General features: G+C 44.0%; 1 protein-coding gene and 1 pseudogene across 3 annotated transcripts in view; one reads left to right on the top strand and one right to left on the bottom strand.

The window, feature by feature from the left end:
* Positions 1-23,402, top strand: part of WWC2 (WW and C2 domain containing 2) — a 166,505-nt gene extending 143,103 nt beyond the window's left edge. For both annotated transcript variants that reach the window (XM_082863903.1, XM_082863904.1), the window contains exons 16-23: positions 1,095-1,259; positions 4,659-4,780; positions 6,626-6,824; positions 8,356-8,520; positions 10,092-10,184; positions 13,134-13,376; positions 17,469-17,596; positions 20,571-23,402. In XM_082863903.1, the coding sequence (XP_082720029.1) occupies positions 1,095-1,259; positions 4,659-4,780; positions 6,626-6,824; positions 8,356-8,520; positions 10,092-10,184; positions 13,134-13,376; positions 17,469-17,596; positions 20,571-20,637 (1,182 nt within the window). In that variant the 3' untranslated portion in view covers positions 20,638-23,402. The remainder of the gene's footprint in view (positions 1-1,094; positions 1,260-4,658; positions 4,781-6,625; positions 6,825-8,355; positions 8,521-10,091; positions 10,185-13,133; positions 13,377-17,468; positions 17,597-20,570) is intronic.
* On the bottom strand, positions 20,922-25,346 carry LOC309977507 (claudin-22-like; annotated as a pseudogene). The gene is made up of 2 exons: positions 24,658-25,346; positions 20,922-21,153 (listed from the first exon to the last, which is right to left on the bottom strand). The product of its transcript is annotated as a claudin-22-like (transcript).
* Positions 25,347-26,187: the final 841 nt, after the last annotated feature.

A 26,187-nucleotide genomic window follows, 5' to 3' on the forward strand; every position in this document is an offset into this window, starting at 1 on the left:
AGTGGCTTCATTTTTTATCTGAAGTAGTGATTTCTGGTTTCCATTCTCTTATTCCAGACCTTTCAAATTTGCTTAGAAATTATGATTCTCTGTAAAATCTACTTTTTATTTCTAACCTTTAGATAAAGAAGAACTTTGGCCTCTGTTAGGACCATCACTGTGGAGTATGCTTGTTATTCCCAATACGAGTCTGGTGCCAGGTGTTCTGTATACATTATCTCATTTAATGCTCTTGACAGTCTTATGAAAAGGGTATGATGACCCCTATTTTCAGATGAAGGACTGCTTAGAGAAGTAATGCATCCAGGGTCACACAGCTCATCAATGATGGATAGATATCAAAGGGACATCCCACACCTAATTGACTGCTACAGATTTAAGCAGGACACTGAGTCTGGTTCCTTCATTCAGCTCGTTCTCCCAGCCATGGTGTTAGAGCTTCTAGGAAGTCTTAAGTGTTACTGTTTAGAGCAATAGGATATTTAAAGACTAATGCAGAAGACTTCACACATAACTAATAGCAAGGTTAACACATCATTGCGCACAGTGACCAGAGCAGCATTACATAAGGTGTTCAAACAGGTGTCTAGAGGTGTGCCCAGGTGTTCAAGAAACACTGAGGTCTCCAGTTGAAACCCGTGTAGTCCTAGGGTCAACCGTAATCCCGATCTAAAATCCAACCCTGGGGTTCTTTTGTGGTCCACTTATACACAGATTTTTTTTTTTTTTTCACTAAATTCACACTATAGTACTACGTGATCCGTGGTTGATTGAATCTGGGTGTGTGGAACCTGACACGTGGAGGGCCAACTGTAAAGGCAGACGTGGATTTTCGACTGCAGGATTGGGGGTGTTGTTGCCGTCCCTAACCCCATACTGTTCAAGGATCAGCTATATTTCTTATTTAGTCACACCGGAAAATATAAGACATTGCCAGGTTTTTAAAAAAATCCACCAGTGCTATATATCATGAGTATTGCTTTTTTTTTTTTTTTAACTTGTCCAGTAATCTTAATTATATCAGAGGGAGCAAATATGAATTGAAACATTTTATTTTCTCTTGTTTTCTCTTTTTTTCCTTTCATTTCACATAGGCGGGAACTCAGATCAGCCTGGCAGATTTACCCTTTTCCAATGAGATTTTCACTCTGTGGTATAACTTGCTTCCTTCAAAGCAAATGCCGTGCAAAAAGAACGAAGATGAAACTGAGGATTCAGTGTTTCAACCAAGCCAGACACTAGTCGATTCTATAGACTTGGTGAGTCAGAGTTGGAGAAACACATCTCATTAAGACCTTTAGATCTGCAGCCCATCTGAAATTAATCTTTGTGCAAGGTTTGAGGTAGGGGTCAAGATTGTTGTTTACCCATATGATAGCCAGTTGACCCAGGATTGTTTGTTGAAAATACTTCCTTTCCTAGCTGCACTTCAGTGTCACTTTTGTCATAAGTCAGATATCTTCTATGTGTATAGTCTGTTCCTGAACTTTCTATTCTGTTCTGTTGACTTAGTCATCTATCTCTGTAGACAGTACAGTCATCTATCTCTGTAGACAGTACTATGCTTTTTCAAAGTGAAGGCTTTCAATAATTCATCATTTAGAATGGTTTTTCTGAGGCTGTTTACAGATAATTGCTATCAGATTAAGGAAGTTTCCTTCTCTTTCCAGTTTGCTAAGAGCTTTATTATGCATGGATATTGAATTTTATCAAGCATTTTTACTGTATCTCTTAAGAAGATTACGTGGTTATCTTCTTAACATTATTCTGTTAATGTAGTGGATTATACATTGATTGACTTTTGAATGTTAAATTGCCCTTGGATTCCTGGAATAAAACAGACTTCATTGTGGTGTATTTTATATGAATTTTTATACATATTCAATCATAGAGAATATTGAGATTTGCATGTGTTCCGTTTTAGTAAAAGTTCCATGTGCTCTTGAAAAGTGTGTATTTTCTGCAGGTCAAGTTTGTTAATTTTACTTTTCAAATCTTCTGCATTTACTGATTTTTCAATTTGCTTATTTTATCAATTATTAAGAGGTATAATAAAATCTCCAATTTGTGATTATAAATGTCTCTTTCTCCTTTTAGTTCTATTAATCTTTGCTTTATGTATTTTGTATCCAGGCTATTAGGTGAATATAAATTTAGCATTATGTTGTATCTTTCTGTTCAACTGACCTTTTTATCATTATACATTATCCCTCTTTATCGCTAATAACACTTTTTGTCTGGTATCAGTAAGGCTGTATCAGTTCTTTTTGGCTAGCATTTGCATGGTTCACCTTTTATTATTCTTTTACTTTCAACCTTTCTGAGTTCTTATATTTAAAGTGTTTCACCTGTAAGCAGTACATAGTTGGTTTTGGTTTCTTATCCAGTTTTTAAATCTTCATCTTTTAATTGAAATATTTCATTTATTTACACTTAATGCTATTAGTGATATATTTGGCTTTGAACCTGTCATCATACTCTTTGTTTTCTTTTAGTCCTATCTCTGTTTCTTTTTTTCCTTCTTTTGGATTAATCAAGTATTTTAAAATTTTGGTTTTTCTTCTCCTAGACCATTAGTATTACAGTCTTTTCTTTTTTGCTGTTACCCTGATGATTACATCATGCATCCTTGACTTAGAAACTGTGTTAAATTAATGCTTTTGCTTTTTTTCAGACAGTGCAAAGATTTTTTTAAATTGAAATATATTTTAATTAATGTATTTTTAATTGACATATATACACTAATATGTATAAAATGGATAACTAATAAGAACCTGTATAAAACAATAAATAAAATAAAATTCAAAAATTCCAAATTAAAAAAAAAGCAGCTGTTGGATTGCCTAAGGTAAAACTCACGGATGTATAATATTCTCTCCTGTAAGATTACTTACAAGAGTAATAGTGCTAGGGAAAATAGGTAGATGCAATGAAAAAGAAATTAGGACTCGAAGTGAAACGTGTAAAAATTTAAACAGCCTGATATTTTAAAATTTCTATATAATAAGAAGGCTTCATTGACGTGTGTGTGTGTGTGTGTGTGTGTGTGTGTGTGTGTGTGTGTGTTTAACAAGCAACACTGCCCAGTTGGTCCAACAGTGTGGAAGAATTGACACTGATATGCCATCAAATAAACACCTTTCTCAAGACATCTTCATTTGCTCCATCCCTAAAAAAAAAAAAAAAAAGAAAAGAAATACATTATTATTATTATTTTTTTTGATGTGCAAAGATTTTTAAAGACTTAACTCCATGATTCCCTTTCCTCCTTGTGTGCAATTATTGGTCATATATTTTAGTTACATTTATTCTAAATCCCACAAGACATTATTATTATTGACAATCAGTATTTATTTAGATTTTCCTATATCTTTACCCTTTCTAATGTATTCTTTTCCTTTCTGCATTATTGTGCTTCCAGTTTGGGTCATTTTCCTTATGCCTGGAGAATTTTCTTTAGTATTTCTTTTAGTACAGGTCTATCAGCATCTTTGTTTTGATTTCATTTGTGAAGGACTTTTTTCCTGTGTATTCAGAATTCTAAGTGAATAATTATTTCTCTGAACACATTAAAAATAACATGTCATCTGGTTTCCACTGATTCTGTTCAGCTGATGGAGGAGTCTAATTGTTGATCCTTAAAATGTATTACATCTTTTTTCTTTCACTGTTTGTAAAATGTCCTCTTTTTCTTTGATTTTCAGCAATTTCACTCTGATGTGCTCGTGTGTTTTTCTTTGTGTTTATCCTAGGGAAATTCTCCATTGTTTCGTCAGTTTTCTTGAACATATTAATTATGAAGTTTTAAATTCCTTTTCTAAATAACTGTCGTGTATGGATCACCTGTGGGTCTGCTTCTTTTGCTTCTTATCTCTCTTGGCTTTCAGCCATTGGGCCCTGTTTCCAGTGGAATGCTGGATATTATGTATGGATTGTAGAGGATCTGGCTGATAGCTTCCTCCAGAGAGGATTTAATATTCTTCTGGAAGGCAGGTGACAATATGGGCAGATCACCCGGATCATTTGAGGGACCTGAATTCCAATTTTTCTCTCCCTAGGACCATGGGGCAACTGAGGTGTCTGCTTACTGTTTAGCCTCCTAGCAGCTGGTTCTGCTTTCTCATCTTCTTGCTCTGCACGTATGTCGCTTAGGAAGGGCAAATGTCCCAAAAGGAATATTGTGCAGAACATTGGGCTCACTTCACAGTTCATTTTCTCCGGCCCTTTGAATGCTGGCTACCTTGTCGCCAACTCAGTTTTCATCTCTGCATCCTCCCATCACTGTCACAGCCCTGGGCAGCCACAGTCTGTCAGCCTGTGTGCCTCACCGCTGGAACTGAGACATGCCCCCCAGGGGAGAAGAGTGGCAGTGATGGTCCCTTTACCTCCTTGCGTTTCCCTTTGCCCTGGGATCTTGGTCCTCGAGTGCTGATTGCCTTTGTTGCTCTCCATTGCTTTAAAACAGCTGGAATTTCTTGTGTGTTTGTATTTTGCTTTTTATTTTACTTTATTCAGCCTTCATATTTATTCTCAGCAGGAGACTTGGGTCTCATACCTCTTCTTTTTCTCAACTAGAAGCATAAGTCCCCATCCGATAAGTTTTTCAATCATTTCTTGAAGTATATGGTGTTCATTGCCCTGTGTTTTACCTTCTCCAGGATGCAGTGTCAGCCTTACTTGCAAGAACATCAGCTGAGCTGTTGGCTGTGGAACAAGAATTAGCACAAGAAGAAGAAGAACCAGAGCAGGAGGAAGAGCAAAGGGGTCCAGATGGAGATTGGTAAAACAGCGATTTCCTTTTGCTACCGGGATCGCAAAGATGATGTGTTTAGATTCTCAGAAGAAACTTTCAGGGAAACCTTTATAGGTTTAGATCTTATTCTGGAATTAATGGAAAGTAGAGCAGCTTCAGGGGGCTGCCCCTAGGAAAGTCTTTCCTTGGTCATTAGAGACTTGAGAGGGGTAGTGGCGAGTTTGCGGACAAGCACATGAGCGAGATTCTTGCTTCAGTAATCTTGACACTATTTCTTGGGCTTTTGTTTGGTTTTAAGTCTAAACTACCTATTTTGAAGGGTATGGTAGTTTATTTCAGAGTCATAGATAAATGTAAAAACTGACTCTTTTTCTGCAAATGACCAGAAGTACCATTCAGGCTCTGGGAAGTCAAAGCAGGTATTTAGAAAATAGCTTCTGAAGAGCTCTTTTTCTGTTTGTGGCCACTTTCACCTTCTTTTTCTGTTTCCTTCTCATTTTCCATACCTCATTGTTTTTAAAAAAGAAAAAAAGGTTATTATAGCGTTTGTCTAGATTCACATATGTATAAAGAACTATCGTTCCAGGTTTGCACTGTTTTCTCTAAAACAAATTTTAGTGAATGCATGTTTTTTTAGTATATATGTAAAGTCATTTGGATTAATTTTGTATGTATTGTTGCTTATTCTGTTATGTTTGAACTACTGTTGACACATATATGCATATACATATATAGCAGCATTTGTGTCTATGTGTGTATATATAAAACTTCTTACAAACTTAGAGTGGCAAGATATAAATAACAAAACTGTGGACATTTGGAAGGAACAGCGTACTATAGTGATGTGAAAAGCAGATATACTTTGTTTTTATCAAAAGTCCTTTATAGTGAATAAAGTTCAGAGCACCAAAAAAGAAAAGTAAATATGAGAGTGATTATGAGGTTCATCATATCTTGAAATACTGAGCCTTCCTTGCATATGTAAAATACGCAACTTGTTTCACCCACATTTCAAAAAATGCACTTAGAACGTAATCTAAAAGAATTGTTAACTTACAGTCCTCATTGCTGATCCCCCCGTGTTCATTTCATGACCAGGTGTTTAACAACTAGTCTGTTCCAATCTGTCAGTATATCACCAGTCACAGTTAAAGCTTGACTTTTCATTATCAGTGGAAAAAAATGTTCCTATTATGAGAATATGAAACTCAACAAAGAGTGAGATATTCTTCCCATCCTGGTCCTCTTGCTTTCCTGTCAGTACAGTTTATACAGAATATAAACCGTAAGTGTATTCTGCAGCCTCACCTGTAGTGCCACCCAAGCCCAGGCCATGGCTTTTGTTAAAGACAAGATCATAGACCATTCAGAGTCTTCTGTTAGTTCAGTAGTAAGACTCCTCTACCCAGGGTTCCACCTCTGCTAGACCATGAGCACAGTTGATAATGGATATTTTTATTCACTCTTAGCAGAGAGTCACTGCATTCTGTTATTTGAATAATTTTACAATAAATGAACAACTGATACCAAATTATATTATAGCGAGTGTCCGTATTTTCAAACCATGGGTTAAACTTTATATGTGATTTTTTTAGCGTACTTCTATTTAATATTTAGGAATTAGGTCAAATTTCATGAATTTAACTTTTCAGTACGAAATTATGATGATTTTGCTTCAGATTTCTGGAGAGTGGGGTGATAATTTTATTTCTCATGAGCATTTTAGTAGAAGTTCCAGCCAGAGAACTGGCTTGAATCGTGATGTGTGAGTCTGTTCATCGCCCAGATAACGGGTTAACATGCCCAGGTTGCACTGATCACAGAGCACACCTGCTTGACCCTGAACGGTATTGTGTGTTGTTTCACCCATAGGTTAACCATGCAGAGAGAGGCCTCTGATGAAATTGTGGCTGAGGAAGGGGCTGAAGTGAAATTGGCAGAGGGCAGTTGCTGTGCAGAAGACGTCAGCTCACGCCCGAGTGTGCCTGAGATGAACGAGGACACAAGTAAGACAGAAAACAACTGTGCCAACGACCTTGGGAGTCAGCCACCTGCAGGAGTGCCCGCCCTGGTGAGTGTTCTCAGCTGTCCCCTCCTGAAACTGGTCTCCTAGAGGCACCACACAGACCAAGTCTGTCTCTTCAGCTATAACTCCATGTTAGGATTTTGTGCCAAAGCTGATCAGGATGGGCGTTTGTGGGAGTAGACCATAAGAAACATTGTAAATGCCTTAACCTTTTCAAATGGGCCCCAAATATTCATTCTCCAATTAAGTTTCATATAAGAAGATAAATAGTGGCGTTTAGGGCTTCCCTGGTGGCGCAATGCTTGGGAGTACGCCTGCCGGTGCAGGGGACACGGGTTCGTGCCCCGGTCCGGGAAGATCCCACGTGCCACAGAGCGGCTGGGCCCGTGAACCATGGCCGCTGAGCCTGCGCGTCCAGAGCCTGTGCTCCACAACGGGAGAGGCCACAGCAGTAAGAGGCCCGTGTACCGCAAAAAAAAAAAAAAAAAGTGGCGTTTATCTCTCTGTAAATGTTCTGTGAATATTTACTGAAAGCATTTTCAGAATTTCCTGAATAACACCAGGATGCCTACTTAATTGTATTAAGTTTCATAGATGTTATAAGTTTATTTCAATTTCAAACATGAGGTAAACGTGTGAAGCTCATTTTGGTTAGATGGGGCTCTGATTGAAACCTGTTCAGGAAGGTGGTACATGACTCGGTTTAGGCACAGATGCCATGTTACTAAGCAGGTAACTTTGCTGGTTGGTGACAGACATGTTGAGACTGCCATCCCCAAAGGGGGAAACTCATGTTCACGGTTTGAGGATGCTGGCAAACTTGGGAGTTTAGAAAATAACATTTATTTCTAAGAAAAATAATGTTATACCCTGACTGAAGACTTCATGTGTGTATATATATATATACACACATACATACAGTTGGCCTTCTGTATCCGTGGTTTCTGCCTCCACGGATTCAACCAACCGCGGATCTGATTCAACCAACCGCTGATAGTAAACAGTACACGATTGGCTGAATGCGAGAATGTGGAGCCCCAGATACAGAGGGCCAGTTGTGGGACTTGAGCACCCACAGAGTTTGGTGTCTGGAACCAATCTCCCACGGATACCGAGGTATGGCTGTATATATAATTGCATGTTCTGCGTTAGCCTGAGGTTTAACTAGTGTATTTTCATTTTCTTATATTTAGTTACTTTTATCGTTTACTCTGAAAAAAACTAATCAGAAAGTTGAATAACGTTTAATGATGAAGAATTCTCAAATAAGGTTCTTTATAGAAGCACATTTACCCTCTGTAAATCTAAAGCTTCCCTTTTTTAGGTCTAATCTGTTAGTGGTGGTGCTGCCACTTATAGGTAACCCTGTTGGACAGTTATTATCCTACCCTACCTGAGGGTAACTTCCTAAGAACTAAGTAGGAAACCACCTTCCCATCAGCAGAAAGACAAAGCCTGTCTCACAGAAGTGGTCCTGGTGCTAGATGAGTCTCTTGTAAGATTAGGTATTTCTTTCATGCTTAGAAGAAAGGAGCAAGAAACGTCTCTCCCCTCCTGACAAATTACTGACTTCTAGGTTGATAAAGAGACAAATACCGACGAGGCGGGCAGTGCCGGTGTGGCGGTCCGCCCCAAAGACCGCAGCGGCCTGAGCGCCCGGCAGCGCCCCTTCGTGCGGAGCAGCGTGATCGTGCGCTCGCAGACCTTCTCCCCCGGCGAGCGGAGCCAGTACGTCTGCAGGGTAAGGCGTCTGCGGGGCGGGCATGTGCAGGGTGTGAGGCGCGCAGTGCTCTTAGGGGGCTGCCGCCTCTCCTCACCCCCTGCCAGGAGTGGCCCGTTAGTGACAATAGACAGTGCCAGGGGATCTTCAAGCTCGACTACAGATTCTAATGGCTAGAAATGCCGTAAAATAAAATATAAAATACCACACTCTTAATCATTCTTTTTAGTTTGGGTGGTGGAATTTTTTTCTTTCCTCAAATTTAATGTCTCTTTGCTTCTAATGCCATTTATTTGGCAAATAAGTGACATTAAGGACCAGGCTGCTGAGTCTGTCTGGACCTCAGTGTGTGTTTAGAAACTTAAAGTGACTCAAGATTTATGACGTCTTGTATGTTTCTGCTGTGTATCATGCATACTTCAAACCATGTTAGTCGGGCTTCCCTGGTGGCGCAGTGGTTGGGAGTCCGCCACCCGATGCAGGGGACATGGGTTCGTGCCCCGGTCCGGGAGGATCCCACATGCCGCGGAGCGGCTGGGCCCGTGAGCCATGGCCGCTGAGCCTGCGCGTCCGGAGCCTGTGCTCCGCGGCGGGGGAGGCCACAACAGTGAGAGGCCCGCGTACAGCAAAAAAAAAAAAAAAAACATGTTAGTGCTGCTGAGTCAAAGATTGTGAGTTGGGTTTTAGGACAAAAGTCGCCTTTACTAATGCCTCCAGACACTGAATCAGATTCCTGGTTCTGTGGAGAATATTATGTGATTTGCATCAGTTTACCAAATTCTAGTTCCATAAGTATTTATGATTTATAGTAATTTAGATTTAACATTATAAAGTGGGTTAGAAAATACTTTCAGAATTCTAAACTTATTCATTCAGTTCACCAGACATTTTTATTAAGCACCTGCTATTCATTAAGCACGTTGCCAGATCCCTGGGATTCGTCCATGAACCAAAGACCCAGAGCCCCCTGTCCTGCGGGGCTTATGTTCTTGTGAGTTGAGCCAAATACTCAACATGATGAGTAAACTATGAAGTCTCTGGGGCAGGGACCAGTGCTCTGGAAAACAGTAGAGCAAGTTAAGAAAGGATGGAAATGTTGAGGATGAGGGTCGCAAATTTAAGTAGGTTCAGAGTAGACTTCACTGAGAAGGTGACGTTTCAGCAAAGGCCTGAAGCAGGTGAGGGAGTGAGTGTGGGCTGCCCGGGCTGGGCGTGTTCCCAGTTGTACGTGCTGTGACTCCACTCTGACCTTGAGCTCTGTGCATTACACAAACCTTTCTTTTAAAGAATGGATAGTGCCTATTAGCTAAAAATACAAGGGATAATTTTATTTCAAAATGTATATAATTTTCTTAACAAATGACTTATGATAACTGTAACCAAAAGGCAATTATTTAAAGAAAATCAAGTTATTTAAGAAAAGCAAGAAAACAGGGAAAATTTTGTTTGGGGAGGATTTTCTTAAAGAAATAAACTACCTTCTTTCTGTGATAAAGTTCTCAATTCCAAGCTTCCTCTAGCACATTGGTACGCACTGATTTCCTTTTCTTTTCTTTTCTTTTCTTTTTTTTTTTTTTATCCTTTGTTGCCAGTTAAATCGAAGTGACAGTGACAGTTCAACCCTGGCTAAAAAATCACTATTTGTGAGAAACTCCACCGAACGGCGAAGTTTGAGAGTCAAAAGGGTATGTATTCCCTCAGCGGCATCCCGCTGTCCTGGACCCACCCAGCGTCTTGCATATCAGAACATGAGCACCAGGACTGCTGGGTGTCCTTGCTCCGTGCTCTTGGGAGCTGGGATGAAGCCACTGGGATTACGGAGACACAGCTGTTGTGTCAGTTACGGAGAAGGATGTGCTGGAGAGCGTTCGTTCATCACCGGTGTGGAACCCTGATAATGAAGGGTAAATCCACTTTGCAGCGTGGATGGAGACGGGCCTGCCGAGTCGGGGGGAGCATCTCTGCTGCTGGCTGCCTGGCCTCCACACCACAGCCAGCTCTTGAGCAGCTGTGGGGAGAGTGTAACACCCGGTGCCTTTCGTGAGGGGCAGACGTTCTGGAAAAGGAGGACACGGTTTTAGTAGCTTGCTTAAAAACAGATATTTTTAGAAGATTAAGATTAATGTAGATGGAAAAGCTCAAGCCAGGTTTTCCTGGAAGCCAGAGGTCTCTGGATGAGCTCGAAAGGGATGAATTTTAGATAAATTAAAAGGTTGGACGGTTCAGAAATTCCTGTTTATCTACCAGCAGCTGAACTAGTAATGGAAAGTTATTTGTTTACTAATAATTTGTTTCGTGCTAATTTCCGAAGCTGCTTTATTTCGGTTTAAAGCATGGTGTTCAGTAAAAATGCAGCGCTGTGCACACTAAGCTCTGCAGTGACGGGCAGGACCGCCCTGCCTGGAGGAGGTCTTCCGAGGGCACACGGGCGACTCCGGGTGCAGATAGAAGGGCGGAGTGAGCTCACCTGGTCGGGAGAATCAAAAACACTTCGTGGGGAAGGTGTCTGGCCTTGACACCCATATAAAATTTCTAAAGAAAGTGGTAGCTTTGTTTCAGGGATGGAGCTGGATACTGGGTGCTGTTGGATGGGTACTAGGTGGCCTGACATGGCACAGGGGCAGGGAAGCACATTCAGGGGATGAGGAAGGACCCAGCTCGGCCAGGCCTGGGCCCCGTGGATGGGAGTGGAGATTGGAGGGTAAGTTGAGTCACTCTGGTTTAGTGTCGCTGTAGGCAAAGTACTGGATGTGTGACTGGGCAACATGTAACTTCCTGGTTTAACTTCCTAGTTACTTGACAGTCCTAAGCATATTTCTTTTTTCTAAAGGTAAATGTGCAGGCATTTCTTTAACCTCAGCATTTTCAGGACCTTTTGAAACACAGATCTTTCAGATTACAAAACTTTGTGCTTTAAAAGCACCTAAATTTCCATCATCTTGAATGAAAATTCGTCTCAACTCTTTTCTAAGTCCCCTGCATTTTTAAAAGCACATACTTTTAGAGGATGGTAGCACTCTTCAGAGAACTTTTAACCAGCAGTGTTTATGAATTGAGTGGAGCTGAAAAACAGTCGGGTTACTGATACTTAGTTTAATCCTGAAACATTGTTTAGGAGATCGCTGTTAATAGCTTTTAAAGTGGGCAGATAGACTTTGGTAGAAGTGAATGGGGAAGGGTGTTCTGATTTAGGAGTTACAGCATGAGAACCATGTAGAGGTGAAGAGAACAAAAGCATCTCCGGAGATCAGTGGAAGTCTCCCTGGCTGGGAAGGTGGCAGCCCGGCCAGCGAGGCATGAGGTTGGGGGGACCCATCGCCACATCTCTCCCCAGTTCAGTGACACCACACTGACAGCCTGAGAGCAGTCATGGCGGGGAGCATTGACACCAAGGAAATGGGCAGAATCTTACAAACCAGCGAGCCCGCTGTTACACACTTAACCAGCAGGCCGTGCCCACAGGAGCCTTTAGAAAGCCTCCATGTACCTGACAGCTGGGAAGGATTTCTGATCTAGAAAACATGAGTAGTACAGTCGAAGAGAGTGTGTGTCTAGATGATTCTTCTGTGTAATAAGTTTGTTAGAGCAGAAGTTGAACAAAGGGAAAGCTACTAATAAGAACATTAGAGAGTGTTGCAGCAGGATATGTTGGGCAAGGAGAAAGAGGAATCCGAGGAGACAATGAAAGCTATTCAGACCTGGGCTGCAGCTCTGAAATGAGAAGAGGGACAGACAGGCCTCTCCTTTCCATCTGTCATGAGCACCACCATTGTTCCAGACCTTCCAGCTGGAATACCTGTCAGGTCTGCGTCTGTCTGTCTTGTATCAAATAGTACCCGTCTTTATTAGTAATCTCTTATTTTCCATTCCCACTGCCAACAGTCCAGGCAAGAAATGCCCTCCTTGTTTCCCTCTGCTCAGGGAGTCCTGCCCAGCCTCGTTTGAAGGCCTTTCTTCAAGCGAGTCTGACCCAGCCCTGAGTGATCTCTCCCTCCCCTGACTTCCTGGGACACAGAAGCCGCTGCCAGCGGACATGCATTCATACATATTCAGTAATTATTTCTTGATAAGTGGATAAGCTTGGCCCCAGAGAGAGCACAGTGATTCAGGGGTGAAAGTACTGAAGAGATATTAAGCGATGGGAAACCGAGGGAGGAGTCAAAACCCTAGCTCCCCTGAGCAGCTGTGTCCTGGCCAGCGCGTGCAGAAATGATAAGAGAGAGGTATGAGCTGCAGGGACGCAGGTGCGTGGCCTGAAATGGAGCAGATGTGAGTTTCTCATAATGTATTTGTCGTTCACAGAGGCCGGCTTCTTGCAGTAAATTGGTCCGGCTAAGCTAGGCTCTACCACGGTGCCAACTTCAAAACTCTCTGCGGTTTAAAACAATAAAGGCTCGTTTGCTGCTTACCTGCGTGCTCAGTACAGGTGGGCCGGGGGCTCTACTTGTCCTCCTTCAGGACCAAGCCCCCCGGCCTCCCCCCTCTAGGCCTTTGCTGCCCCTGTAACAGGGGTCAGGAGGTGCCACATCACTGCCACTCACCCCTCATCGGCCAAAGCAGGAAGCAGGGATGGTGCCCTCCTGTTAGGTGACCACCGACGTAATGAGGGTGTCGTGCTGTTTCCAACCCTCCAGACGGTGTGCCAGCCGGTGCTCAGAAGGGCAGCACCCGAATGCCCCGTGCGAACCTCCCTGGACCTGGAGCTGGACCTGCAGGCCTCGCTGACCCGGCAGAGCCGCCTGAACGACGAGCTGCAGGCCCTGCGGGGCCTGAGGCAGAAGCTCGAGGACCTGAAAGCCCAGGGAGAGACGGACCTTCCGCCGGGTGTGCTGGAGGACGAGAGATTCCAGAAGCTTCTGCGACAGGCCGAGAAGCAGGTACAGAGCCCGGTGCTGCCGTGAGCTCCGGGGCGCTTACGTGGAGTTCACGTTGCCTAAAGCCCGCCGGGTAGAAGGTACTCAGCCTACACCTCAGTCTTGCTCGAGTCTTCAAGTCCTTTTTCTAGAACTTAGAACACATTTGTTCCCACTGTGTTTCATCCTGCCTGGTGGCAGCCCTTGCATCCAATGATAGTGAAGAAAGAGCCCACAAAGCAAGGTGCGTTTGTACCATTTTGAGAATAATCTGATTCCCCTGAGTACAGATTTTTTTCACTTTATTTTTGCCGACTCTGTATGTCTAGATAGATTATTGGAGTTACGTGCCTTTTTTCCTCATCCCTGAAGTTTGTGCTCACCCGCTCTGTGAAAGAGAAACTGTTTCCAATTGTGCGCCTCTCATTCCGGCCACAGAAGTTGGTGAGAGCCATTGGCTTCTCTCCTGCGTGCTCGTAAGCCCCACGTCCACTCCTTATACACATGCGGACACACTGGCGCACATGCACACACACACATGCTGCCCTTTCGCATCCACCTTCCTCCCGCCCGCAGTTGGGGATTTGTGAGATTTGCAGCACAGTGGCCATAAAATGCCTAACGATGAGCAAACAGCCTTCCAATTGCCATAAAAAATACGGCTCCCGGGGAAACTGTGAACGGAGTCCAGCAGCAGAGCCCAGATCTGCCTGCCTTGTTAGGAAAACTGTCAGGCCTCTGCGTCACTCTGCATAACCTTCCTCCTTTGTGGCTGAAAGTCTGTTTTGTAGCTCAGAATAAGAACTGAATCAGTTAGTGTCCTCGTGTATAGTACAACCCCCTTAGGAAGCAGAGCGAGCAGCTCAGGACTGTAATTAGGACGGGTTGTGTTCCTTACTCTGTCAGGCTTCTTAACGTGACGGTAAGTAAATCACTGGACCTTCCTGCAGGTCAGGCCCCCATCACGTAAACTGAAGGTTAATCACACCCTCCTGGAATCTGGGCCATAAAAACCGGCTTCCGATCCTCCTGAACCAGGCAGCTCATCGTGACTTGTTGGGTGAAAAGGGGAGAGGCGTGCTGAGGAAGGGCTGGTATTTTTCCAAAGGAGCCTCAGGTTGCTTACAAAGCAGAAATTTCTTTTTCTTCCTCTGTTTCCCTGTCAAAATGCCAGTTCTGTGACGCTAGGCTTCTTCAAAGCTTAAAATAATACAGATGTTAACATTTGTAAAAGTTAGAATCTGCTAAGAAAATTATATGTCAGAAATATTAATACAGCTCATTCAACAGAAGAACTCAGTGATTCTGGTGAAGTGCTCGGCACGGAGCCTCGACTGCCTGCAAAGCTGGTGACTATCGATAATTAACACCTGGTGAAAATTTTATGCTATATTTTAGCACCCAGACTTTTGGAGGAAGATACAGACCCGGGTACAGATATAAATACATAAACACAGAGACAAATGGAGTCTGCAGTAAAGTGTGTTCTTACTCAGCAGGGAGAGGAGGCTCTTCGTGTGTTGCAGGGTGGTCGGTCTTATTTTGCACAGAACAAAGCCAAGTTTCAGAGGGACTCGGCAGCCACCACATAAATGCTGGTCGTTGGAAACAGCAGCAGCCGCAGGCTACTTCGAGGGACCATCTTAACAGTGTGTAATAGGCCTCACGCTCCCATTCCTACGGAAGGGAACAAAATACCGAACAGGATCCCGGGGGCCTGTTGCATCTCTGATCTAGTGAAATACGCTTTCTTGGGGAAACCGGGCCAGGTTTTCTCCCCTAAGTATACCCGGCATGTACCTTCCTTCGCTGGTTTTTCCTGATCTCTCCGTTTGTTCAAGTCAGTAAGGAGATGGCCATTTTAAGATTGGTTTGTTCATCTTATAAGTTCCCCAAAATTAGAATAACAGCAACATTTCAGGAGAATTACTAGTTTCCTAGTTGGATGTACCACATCATGGTAGAAGTCATTTCTTTGTGTCTACTAAGTCAGTAGTTCCCAACCTGGCGCCAAGTGAAAAATCATCCGTTCACTGAAGGTAAGACTTCACAAAGTAACTAAAACATCACATCTGTCCCCTTTGAACTTGAATTACACAAATTCAGAAGCTCCGAGTGACAGCTCACCTATCTCATCAATTCCAAAATAATCAAGAAGGAACTGCTACTTAAATATAGGCCACTTTTCTAAACAAAATCGTTCAAAACAAGGAGAGGAAAGGGGAGCAGTAAAAAATATCTGGAAAAGGGAGCCTTTGTGGTGAAAAAAATCAGAAGTTACTGCAGTAGAGTATTATTAGCAAAGTACTAGCTAGGTTATGCCCCACTGTAGTCTGTTTAGCTTTCCGTAAAGCGGTGTGAGTGTAACTGAAACTTCATCAGTACTTGGCTGAATGAATAGTTTTCGTAAAATGTCATCTTTCCTAAAAGTGCCACAAGCGTTTTTGCTTTCAAATTTAAACTGAGTTTAGTGCACTTTGTGTGTTGAGAATATTTTAAAATTTAGAGTTTTTTTTAGTTAAAAAATTAACATGTTGTAGCAAAGCCAAATAATGCAGAAGTATATAAAGCAAAAAGTATTGATAGACGCGCCCTGAGTCCCACTCCCCAGGGGTGACCTCTGCTGACTGTTATATGTCCTTCCAGCTCTTTTTTACGCCACGTGTATGTGTCAGTGTTGGGAAGAGTTACAGAAAACTAGGGTCTGAAGACATACTGTTCCGCACTTATTTTTTTCCCCACTTAATTCTAGTCATGTAAGATGAACAGCTTTCCATATTTGTATATGTTGCTGAAATTGATTGTTTTAAGGCATTTGTAATACACATTATGAATATATCATATTTATTTAATCATAAATATATCATAACTATTTCATTATTCTACTAATGGTAGTTTCCCAAATTTCAGTCATAGACTGTGGAAGTGAACACTCCTATACATTTTGGGACACCTTTCTTGTTTCAGTAGCGTTTCCAAAGCACGAATAGAGTTCTAGTAATAGAATTGCTGTTTGTAGCCGTTTGGCTGTGAACCAGTCAGACTGGTTCTTGTCTTTGTCTTGTCTCTTAAGCCGGAAGACCTTGGTCTTTACTCTAAAGTTTATAGCTGCCTGTGTTAACAACACAAGCACAGCAGTCGGCTTTTTCAAGTGCAGAAGGGTCCCAGTGATGGGACCATCAGCTTGCTGCAGGCTACAGGCACCACCGTCAGCAAAGCCACTTTTCCTTCCATCTCTTTGTGCCGACTACTTAGTTCTGATCCCGAGCTGATCTCTCTTGTAAGACTTGAAGCTGCAAACACCAGTATTCTAAATTTCCTCACCCATTTCCTTCAGAGGTCCAGCTGCCCCACCATGACCAGTGGCCTCCACTGAGCAGGAAATTCTGTTACCGTAGCGCCCCACTTGGGAGGTCATGGGGAGAAGGTGCCCAAATGAGTGGAGTCTCCCCAACCCCTGACTCAAATTAATAGTGTCCCCTCCCAATACACACGCCCGCCCTTCCCTGCCAAGGGCTAAGCACAACTCACAACACGTCCTCCTGGGAGTAGAAGCCTCTGTGGAAACTTACAGGCTGGGATGTGTTCTGTCGCCTCCCTGGGATGTTTACAGTCTGGGAGTTTTGAGAAGGGTATCACTTTGTAAAAAGCTCTTTGAGCTGCACGCGCGTCTGTGTACACTTTTCTGGTATGTCAATTCTACTTCAGTAAACAGCTTTTAAAAGGTCTAAGATGGAAAAAAAAGGGGGTTGAAAAGATGAATAAGAGGTTGAAAGTGTATTCTCCAAAATGTTAAGAGTAGATATTTCTTGGACATGGTGCTGTAAGTAGTTTTTAATTTCTCTTTTGGGGGGCGGAGAGGGGCGCAGTTACCAGGTGTTCTAGATGCAACACGATGACCCCACATTGCCTGTGTGGTAAGATTTTTAAAATGCATTAACACACCCTTGCCCCGACCCCGTAGCTGCTCGCTGTGGGCGTGAGGTGGACGCATGGGTGTCGTCCTGCTGGGCTGGCCTCCTGACCTGAGCCCGGCGTCTTTCAAGCCTTGGAGCACACCTTTGGGAATCTCTAATTAATGTTCTGGGGGGCTCTGTGTTTTCATTTCCTTACCAGGCCGAACAGTCCAAAGAAGAGCAGAAGCAAGACCTGAACGCAGAGAAGCTGATGAGGCAGGTGTCCAAGGACGTGTGCCGGCTTCGGGAGCAGAGCCGGAAGGTGCCCCGGCAGGTGCAGTCCTTCAGGTGAGCGCCCGTGGGACGTGCGGGGCTGTCCCCGAATCACGCAGGCCTGCACCGCAGGGTGGCTGGCAGGTGACACGTGTTAGGATGTGGGACACCACGCTCTCTGTTTCCGGTTTGATGTATGTGTTTCCCTGAGCTCACAGACCCTGCCGGCCACAGTCCTGACTCCGTTTGAGCCCGGCTCCCCGGGGCCCGGGGTGTCCCCAGCTCTTAGAAGCAGTTAGACATCTCATTGAGAAATCTTAACGCAGAAAACAAAAAGGTACAGAAAAGTCACCTGTCTTCGGGGTTTTGCTGTTCTCTCCCTGGACTGTTCCTCAGGCCCCGTGAGCCATGCACGGGGCTGGGCCCGGGCACCCAGAGAAGGGCAAGCGCCCCTGGCCTTACGGAGGCTCCGGTCTGTGTGAGGGGGGCGGGCAGTGCCATGCGGAAGGAGCCCCCTGAAGGCCAGGCGGGGTCCCGTGAGGGCAGACGCTGGGCCTGCGGGAGCGCACGGGAGTCCAAGAGGCCGTACAGGGTAGAAGAATGGGTATGCCTGTGTCAGGCACCAGGGGTGGTGGTTTTGGAAAGGGCTTCGGGGCAGGGACAGAGGCACAGAGCCTTAAAGGTCAGAGCCAGTGGGTGAGCCTGTTGACCGCACAAGGCCCCGTGCACTGTGTCGAAGCTTCCAGCGCTGGCTCTGAGTGGTGGGGGACCAGCAGGGGTCTCCAAGCGCAGGAGTGAGTGAGGGCGTTAGAGGTGTTGTGGAGAGCGGCCGGGCAGACCCTGGAAAGGGGAGGCCAGGCAGGCGACAGGAGGGTGACGGGAGGTGGGCGGACGGAGGGGCGCTAGGGGGCGGGGAGAGTTCTGCTTTTGGACATACCATCCTACCAGTTCCCGTAGGCCAGCTTGGGAAGCCATGGTCAGTAGATAAGTAGAAATAAAAATCTGAAGCCAGGATTAAGGATCAGATGGGAGATAAAAATGTGAGTCTTCGTCTCACATGTGGTGGTTCCACAACAAACGTTGGTCTGACATCCCGGAAAGTGTGAGAAGGTGACCAGGACAGGAGACTGTTGAGACTAAGAAGGAATGGCCAGCGAGCTAGAAGGAGAACTGGGGAGCGTGGTCCTGGAGCTGAGCAGGGAGGGTGACAGGTGCTGTCAAAGGCAACAGCAAAGAGGATTGAGACACTCCCCAGGCTGGGGGCCACTGGTGACCATCCCGTGACAGTTTCAGTCAAGTGAGAGGGGGGCGACGGGAGAGGTGTGGTTTTATTGGTCTGTGGTGTGTGTGTGTGTGTGTGCTGTGGAGGAGTCTGTAGGAGGCTCTTGGGCTGAAGAGGTAGAAGCCCAAGGAGCATGTCTGACGATATGGGGTGGAGAGGGCTCGTTAGGAAGGGATGGGTTTGGTGCCAGAGGACGCAGTGGGAGTTCCTGCTATCCTGAGTGAGTCGGGTGCGGGGGAAGGAGACGGGTCATGGCAGGCTCAGACTCTCTTTAACGTGATGGCTTATAGTAAAGAGTCAGCTTTTTCCTGTCTCCATTCAGCTCCAGGGTCACTCTTGTAACTTTCAGAGGATACTGCTCCTTGGATTTCTAGAACTGCAGGGTGGTTTGGGGAATCCTCTCGTGCCTTTGGTGCAAGAAACACTGTCCAGAGGAGAAGTCATCCAACCTCAGCTGCTGCTAAAACCCGAAATAAATGTTTATAAACACTCGCTTAGCACCCAAAGCCAGGCCTATCACCAGATGGGTGACGGAGGAGAGGGAGATGGACCAGGACACGGCAGTGGCTCTGGAAGTGCGCCGAGGCCTGGGACACTCTCCCTGAGCTGCTCTCTCAAAGCCCAGGGCTCCCTGCTCTTCCGATTTGCGGAGGGAAGGTAGAAACCAGGAATTTTATGTGAAACATCTCAAGCGTAGACACTGACAGCTAGTTTGTGTGTTTAAAAAGCACGGCGTGAGCCAAAGTAATTCGCTTGCGGGAAGTGATGAAGCAAAGACCCCAGTTTCGGGTTCTGCCTTCAGCGATATCCTGACTACTTTCACTCGCCCCTTTAATTCTTAATTTTATCTCATAGAATTGAGCAAACGGAAAGGACGCTGTAGCACAAAAATAACTCTCCTTCCACCTTGCCCAGGGTTTTCACGCTTCCCTCCTTCTCTCTCCTCTCCTTAGAGGTAGAGCTTTTCCGCCTCAGCTCCTGCATCATAACCCCACGCTCCTGCACCGTCTCACCCCCAGTTTCTCGAAGGAGGGCCAGTGCTTTATTCCTCCTCAGGGCTTCCAGTGTGGCCCCACGTGGGGAAGCCCGTCAGCAGCCTGTGTTGAGGGGAGACCGTTCGATGTGAAGGCTTCTTAGAGGCTGGACATACTGGTCCTGCCCTTGGCGGCTCTACAACCCTAAAACCTTACTTTCTTGACACTCTGCTAAGCTCTGAAAAGCCTCCCGCCCCTTCTTTCTCAGCCTCTCCCTCTCAGGTTGTTTCCACTTATCCCCGCGTCGGGATGCGGCAGATCTGCCTTTAAGATGGTCAGGCTCCTTCTCTTGCCTCATCTGAGCCCCGGTATCCATCGCTCATTATTGTGCCCTTACCTTAGCATGGTACTGAGTTTAAAGAATTCTCCCCAGATCGGGTACTTTCCTGTGAGGACTCTGGCCCCTAGAATCCTCTGCTCCCTGGTCTAGAAATGCTCAGACCTAGACTGACACGCTCCCTCCACACCCCCACCCCAGTGGTTTAAAACCTGTCTGAGGTTGGAAATGCCTGTGTCGACCGGTGGTTACCGTGGGTCAGAGCTGCCGTTCTCCTTTATGTCCTTCCGTAAAAAGGCGAAGACAGTCTTGATTTTAAATGGAGCTCTAGCTAAGGACAAGATCTCCCATCCGGGCCTGTGGAGACAGCGCTGGCGTTCTTGGGACTATTTTTAACGGGCACAGAGCATTTTCAACATCCTATTGAAGTCGGTGTATTTCCCACCCCGGCTGTAGGGAGAAGATTGCCTACTTCACCAGAGCAAAGATAAGCATCCCGTCCCTGCCGGCTGATGACGTCTGATTACATCGCTGACGAGACCGTGTTTTCACCTCTTCATTTCTTAGGGAGGGCAAAAGACTGAACGTTTTCTTGTTGGGGGTTTTGTTTTTTGTTTTGGGGTTTTTTTTGTAATATAACTGTCAATTCTTAAAGAGCTTTTATTTCACATCAGATTTTCAACATGTTAATTTGTAAAGTACCTTGAATGTAATTCTTACATGTTTAAAAAAGAAAAAAAAAATCAGATAACCAAAACAGGATCATCTGGTAACAGATGTACAGCATACGTGTGTTGCCAGTGGGCTTTATTTGGTACAAATGGAATAGAGGCGGGACCCAGCGCGCATCCTATTGGACCGGCTGTGGAGAAGTAACTCAGCAGCACGCGGCTTTCGCTTTTCCTTTGTTTTCCCGTGGGCGACTGTGGGCGACTGTGAAGCCGGCAGTGGCGCCAGGTGATACTTGGTGCCAGAGGGCAGCTCGTTCGGCGTGAGGTTGAACTTGAGCGTGAGCTTCAGTGCAGAGTCCCGGGTCCACCTGAAACAGGTGCTGCGTTCATTTCCGTCACCTCTGTCGGAACACTTTGTTTCTTTAAAACAACTGCCTTTTTTTGTCCTTTTCTATTTGTCTAAAGAAAAAAAAAACAAAATGCTGAGTGCAGGAAGGCAAGAATGCAAAGGAGCAGTGCTCCAGCCACACTACAGACCCCGTGATTTAGGACTTTAAGGGTGGGGAGATGAAAGCAGAAAGCCAGTCCGCCTCAAATACACTAAAATCAGCACGTCAGTGAGCAGCTGCTGCTTCTCACTCAGCCTGATTGTGCGTCAGTGTTCAGACGTGAGTGTCTGGCTTGCACCAGTCATGCTTCGTCCTAGGTGTGAGGATGTTACCAAGTGGGTGAAGGTAGGGGCCCAGGGTGCTGAGGACACACAGTGCTGGTACTGTGGAGGGAAACACATTAGCATCACTTGCTGAAACCAGGAACAGAGGAAAGGGTACCTCGACGGAATCAAGATTGCCAAAAAATTTTTAAATACATCAGTAAACAGATCTCTAACATTTACTAGAAATTACTTTGCAGCTGTCATTTTTAGGGACTCCTATGTGTAACTTGTGGTAAGGAGTTGGGAGGCAAAGAGAAGAGAGTGCCTGGGGGGGTTATTAATTTGAAGTAAAAGCTGAGTCGTTTGTAAAGTAAATAAATGTATATTCCAGACAAACAAGATGGAAACTGACTAAAGTTTCCTCCAGTGGAGAATTTTAGCTCACCCAACCCAAGCACTTCTTAAAAGAAACAAATCCCCAGGTCAGCTCTGCCAGCATAAAAGGCTTTTAAAAGAAATAGTTTTATGCAAAGTAAATCATGCATGTTCCTCGGTCTGTAATACTGGAAGAGGCAATGTTTGGTGAGCCATCTTATGTAACAAGTGAAATCATTCTTTTTTTTTAGAGATGAAAACATCATCTTAAAGGAATGGGCCCCTTAAAAAAAAGAAACACAAGTTCTATTCCTAAGCTAGAATCCTCGGTGGTAAGAATATTTATTTGAAAGTAATTACACATGTTTTGGAAGGTTCATTTTATCAGAATCAAAATTCAGATCAAGCCATTTCTGAGCCTAGAACTGTAATGACTTTTTCCTAAGTGTCCCACCATTTATATACAAAAGTCTTTGAAGGAATAACTGGACGTGACACTACTTTGAACAAAAACCAGCCTCGTGAATTGACTGAGCACAGTCCTTGCAGGCGGCCCAGTTCATCCTGTTAGGTGACCAAGGAGAACTGGAGGAAGAGCACCGTTCATCCTTGTCGAGGTCAAATGTGAAAAACAGAAGTTTATTTAATGTAGAGTTAAATGAAGGTCAGCTGTTTTCAGCTTCTTAGTTTGACCATGAAAATGTTTATAGGATTATGTGTGGTTGTACCGTACGATTTTATTTTCTTCATTTATTTATTTACGGTCTTATTTATGTTCTGTTTAATATATAGTTCGGTTCTGGCCATCTTAAATGTTTGACACAGAAGAGGCTATATTGGAATATTTACAGCTTTATAAATTCCATCAGATTAGCTGTTAACTTTTTGTACGACAAAGAGTTTCAGACAAGCATAAAAGAATAAAATCTGTCTCAGGCTGGTAGTTAGCAGTTGTGACCAAGATGCTTTTGGTTTTATTTTACAGCATTTGCTCATTTCTAACATGAGAGACAAACTTAATATAATCCTTTTTCACTCTTTAAAAATCAGCAATAGTGTTATGTATTTATAGGCAGCTTTTAACAATCCTGTCATATTTGTACTAACCCAGATGATTCACAGTGACGAAACATTTTAATAACTTGCTCACAAAACCATATGGACAACATGAATTTTAATATTATAAGTACTATTTTTTAAAGGTAGAATTTATTCTTCACAGGGTAAAAAGAATGTAATATTTAGTTCTCAAGTTTGAATTATCAGTATGTTATTACAATTTTGTATATCAGAATCTAAGTGTTACAGGTACAAAAAGAATATTGCTAGCCAAATGAACAAAGTTTAGCTGGATCTCTGTAGCATGCAAATCAAATAAATTTAAAATCTTTTTTTTGCTATTACTTTATATTGTATTAAATATCAAAAGCTCAGGACTGAACTAAATATTTAATCAGGTTAAATTCTGAATATGTTTCTGTTTTAATTTGTCTTGTTTGTAAAAGTATGCAAATACATCACATAGATTAACTCTGGTTTCTGCACTTTTCATGTGTTTGTGGGTGGAAAAAAATTCAGTGTTTTCTTTTTAAAACAAAGATACATATTACCTAATACTTTATTTCAGTGTCATTTATTGTTCAGTGAATTTCCCTGACTGGCGCAAACACAGAAGTTTACTTGAACTATATACCAAACAAATATAAAATCTTTCATGAAGAATTCCCCAAGTTTGGTGGCTTCCCTGGTGGTGCAGTGGTTAAGAATCCACCTGCCAAGGCAGGGGACACAGGTTCGAGCCCTGGTCCAAGAAGATCCCACGTGCCGCGGAGCAACTAAGCCTGTGCACCACAACTACTGAGCCTGCGCTCTAGAGCCCGTGACCCACAACTGCTGAGCCCCCGTGCCACAACTACTGAAGCCCAAGCACCTAGAGCCCGTGCTCTGCAACAAGAGAAGCCACCGCAGTGAGAAGCCCGCACACCGCAACGAAGAGTAGCCCCCGCTCGCCGCAACTAGAGAAAGCCCGCGCACAGCAACGAAGACCCAATGCAGCCAAAAACCAACAAAATAAAATAATAAAATAAATAAATTAAAAAACTCCCCAAGCCAGCAGCTTGCTGTGAATAGTTCTCGGTTGGACCATATATATTGCTGATTTTTTTGTTAAAGGGGGTGGGGGCACCTGCCCACGCCCCCCAGTCCCGACCCACAGTCGCCTTGTGGCTGCAGCATCTACCGCAGAGCACAGGACACAAAGCAAAAGGACGTTGGTGCGGTAGATTTTACATGAATCTTTAAAACACAAGACTGCCCTCCTCTGCTTCTGACACAGTAAAGACGACGTGAATGAATGGAAGCATCTCCATAGAGGCACTGAGGTCTCCAATTTAAAAAGAGATGATGTGTCCCCAGTGTGCACCTCTCAAGCTTTCAGAGAGCTAGCGATTTTTTAAATATAATCAGATGTCATACCTTTTAAAAAAATAAGCAGCCAGACTTTCGTTTCAGTGTAATAGGTGATCTTAGACCCTTGAAAGAAGTCAGTGATCAGCAGTAACATTTCCAATTGCCAAATGATTCATCTTTATTAAATAACACCTTCAGAAGATGTGTAGGTACTAACACAATGTTTTATTTACCGGTTCTGTGCAATCACTGAATCTATTTTAAAATTGAGAAAACTCATCCCCAGTAATGAGTATGATTACTGTTAAGTCTTGATTGGTTTTCGTCTCAGAGTAGAAGATAAAAGTGGTTTACCATCTTAGAAAGAAATGACAGTTTCAGAAGCGAAGGGAAAATGCATGTTAGGAAATCTAAAGCATAGTGAATGGGTTACTGTGTAACAGGAAATCCTACCAAATCATCTGAGGGCACCGCTGATCCCTTCTGGCTTAGTTTCAGGTGAGTGGTTTTCATCTCCAGGTGTAGACGGTGTGGCGGCGTTTCTGCCACTGCATAGTGGCCGGAAGCCAGGGCCCAGGCGGCCCAGTTTAGCAGACACCCTCCGAGCAGGAGAGAAAATCCAGCAAACCAGCCGATAAAGAGGGCCTCCCCAAACTCCCACCTGGGCACAGTTTCGGGGATGGTCTCATCCCAGAACTCCTGGACTGTCCTGTGGGCGACCCAAGAGACAGGAACAAGGGCTGTGACACCTGCTGTCCAGAACAGAATTCCTCCCAGGATTAACAGCTGCTTCTTGACATCCTGTTGTCTCTCTCCAATTCTCAAGCAGTCCAGGCCAAACCCCGAGACCAGCAGGCCCGGGAATCCCAGGCCGTTTGAGAGGAACATTAAAATCCTGGAGATCCTGAGCTCAGCGGGCAAAGCCAGGATAGAATTGCATCCCCACTTCCTCTTGGGTGACGCAGGTCTGCCAGAGTCCCATGGTCAAGTTTTCCATTTCATTTAAGTCCAGGTTGAGATTTTTCCATGTGGCAGGTAGTTTGTAAGACAGGATAAAACCCATCCCAGCAAAGATAGTGAAATTCCCGCTAATTGTGCCACAGCTCTAAATACTAAAGCCATTATAAAATCCTGTGACCTTAGCCAGACCAACCCCTGCCTTTCAGTGGCTGTGAAAAGAAGTGTGACACTTGTGTTATCACTTGCAGAGCTCAGAACTATTTTTTCATTGTGTATACAGGAGGATTCTTGCCAGAGTTGCTATCGTTCAATTCTATGTTGAATAGTTTTCAGAAAAGGATAGGGAAATAGTTCTGCAAACCAGTAATGACAAGGTGTGGCCAAGATCACGTTCACGTCCTATAGGACGCATTTTGTAGTAGGCAGTTTGTCCCCGAAATAACATTAAGTAGTAATAATCCTCTCATTGTTAAAGTAAAAATGGCTTTCACGTTGTTCCCAACCTTTCTGTCAAGTCAAAGAATTAAGAAGTCTCCGTGCAAGATGTTTAATTGACAGTTTGGTTCAACTCCTGCTACTATATATCTTACTAGTTGCACCTATCAGAATTTCATCTGTTAAGAGGTCTCATTTCAATACGCATACTGTGGTTATAACTGAGTGTTATCATTTTTAAAAACAGGTTCAAGAAAAGTATTTCTTAACCAAATCAATCTCAGAAATCTCTTCTGTAGACCTTAAATCAGGCTTTTCTTTTCTTTTTTTAATCTCTTAGGCTACATATACCCAATAACATATGAAATGATTCTGAACTAAATATCGAGTCTGTTTACTTCCACGCCTTCCTGACAGCTTCACACACAGGGACATCAATGCTTGCTATATTTTTGTTTCTTTGCTTAAATATGCTTTCTATGCCGTGGAAAAATTAAGCAGTAGGACTGCATAGGTTAGAATCAACGCCTCTGTTGGTTCATCCCCATGCGTGTAACTTTTAACTGAA

The sequence above is a fragment of the Leucopleurus acutus genome (genome assembly GCF_964270905.1).
Source record: "Leucopleurus acutus genome assembly, chromosome: 21".
NCBI classification, from domain to species: Eukaryota; Metazoa; Chordata; class Mammalia; order Artiodactyla; family Delphinidae; genus Leucopleurus; species Leucopleurus acutus.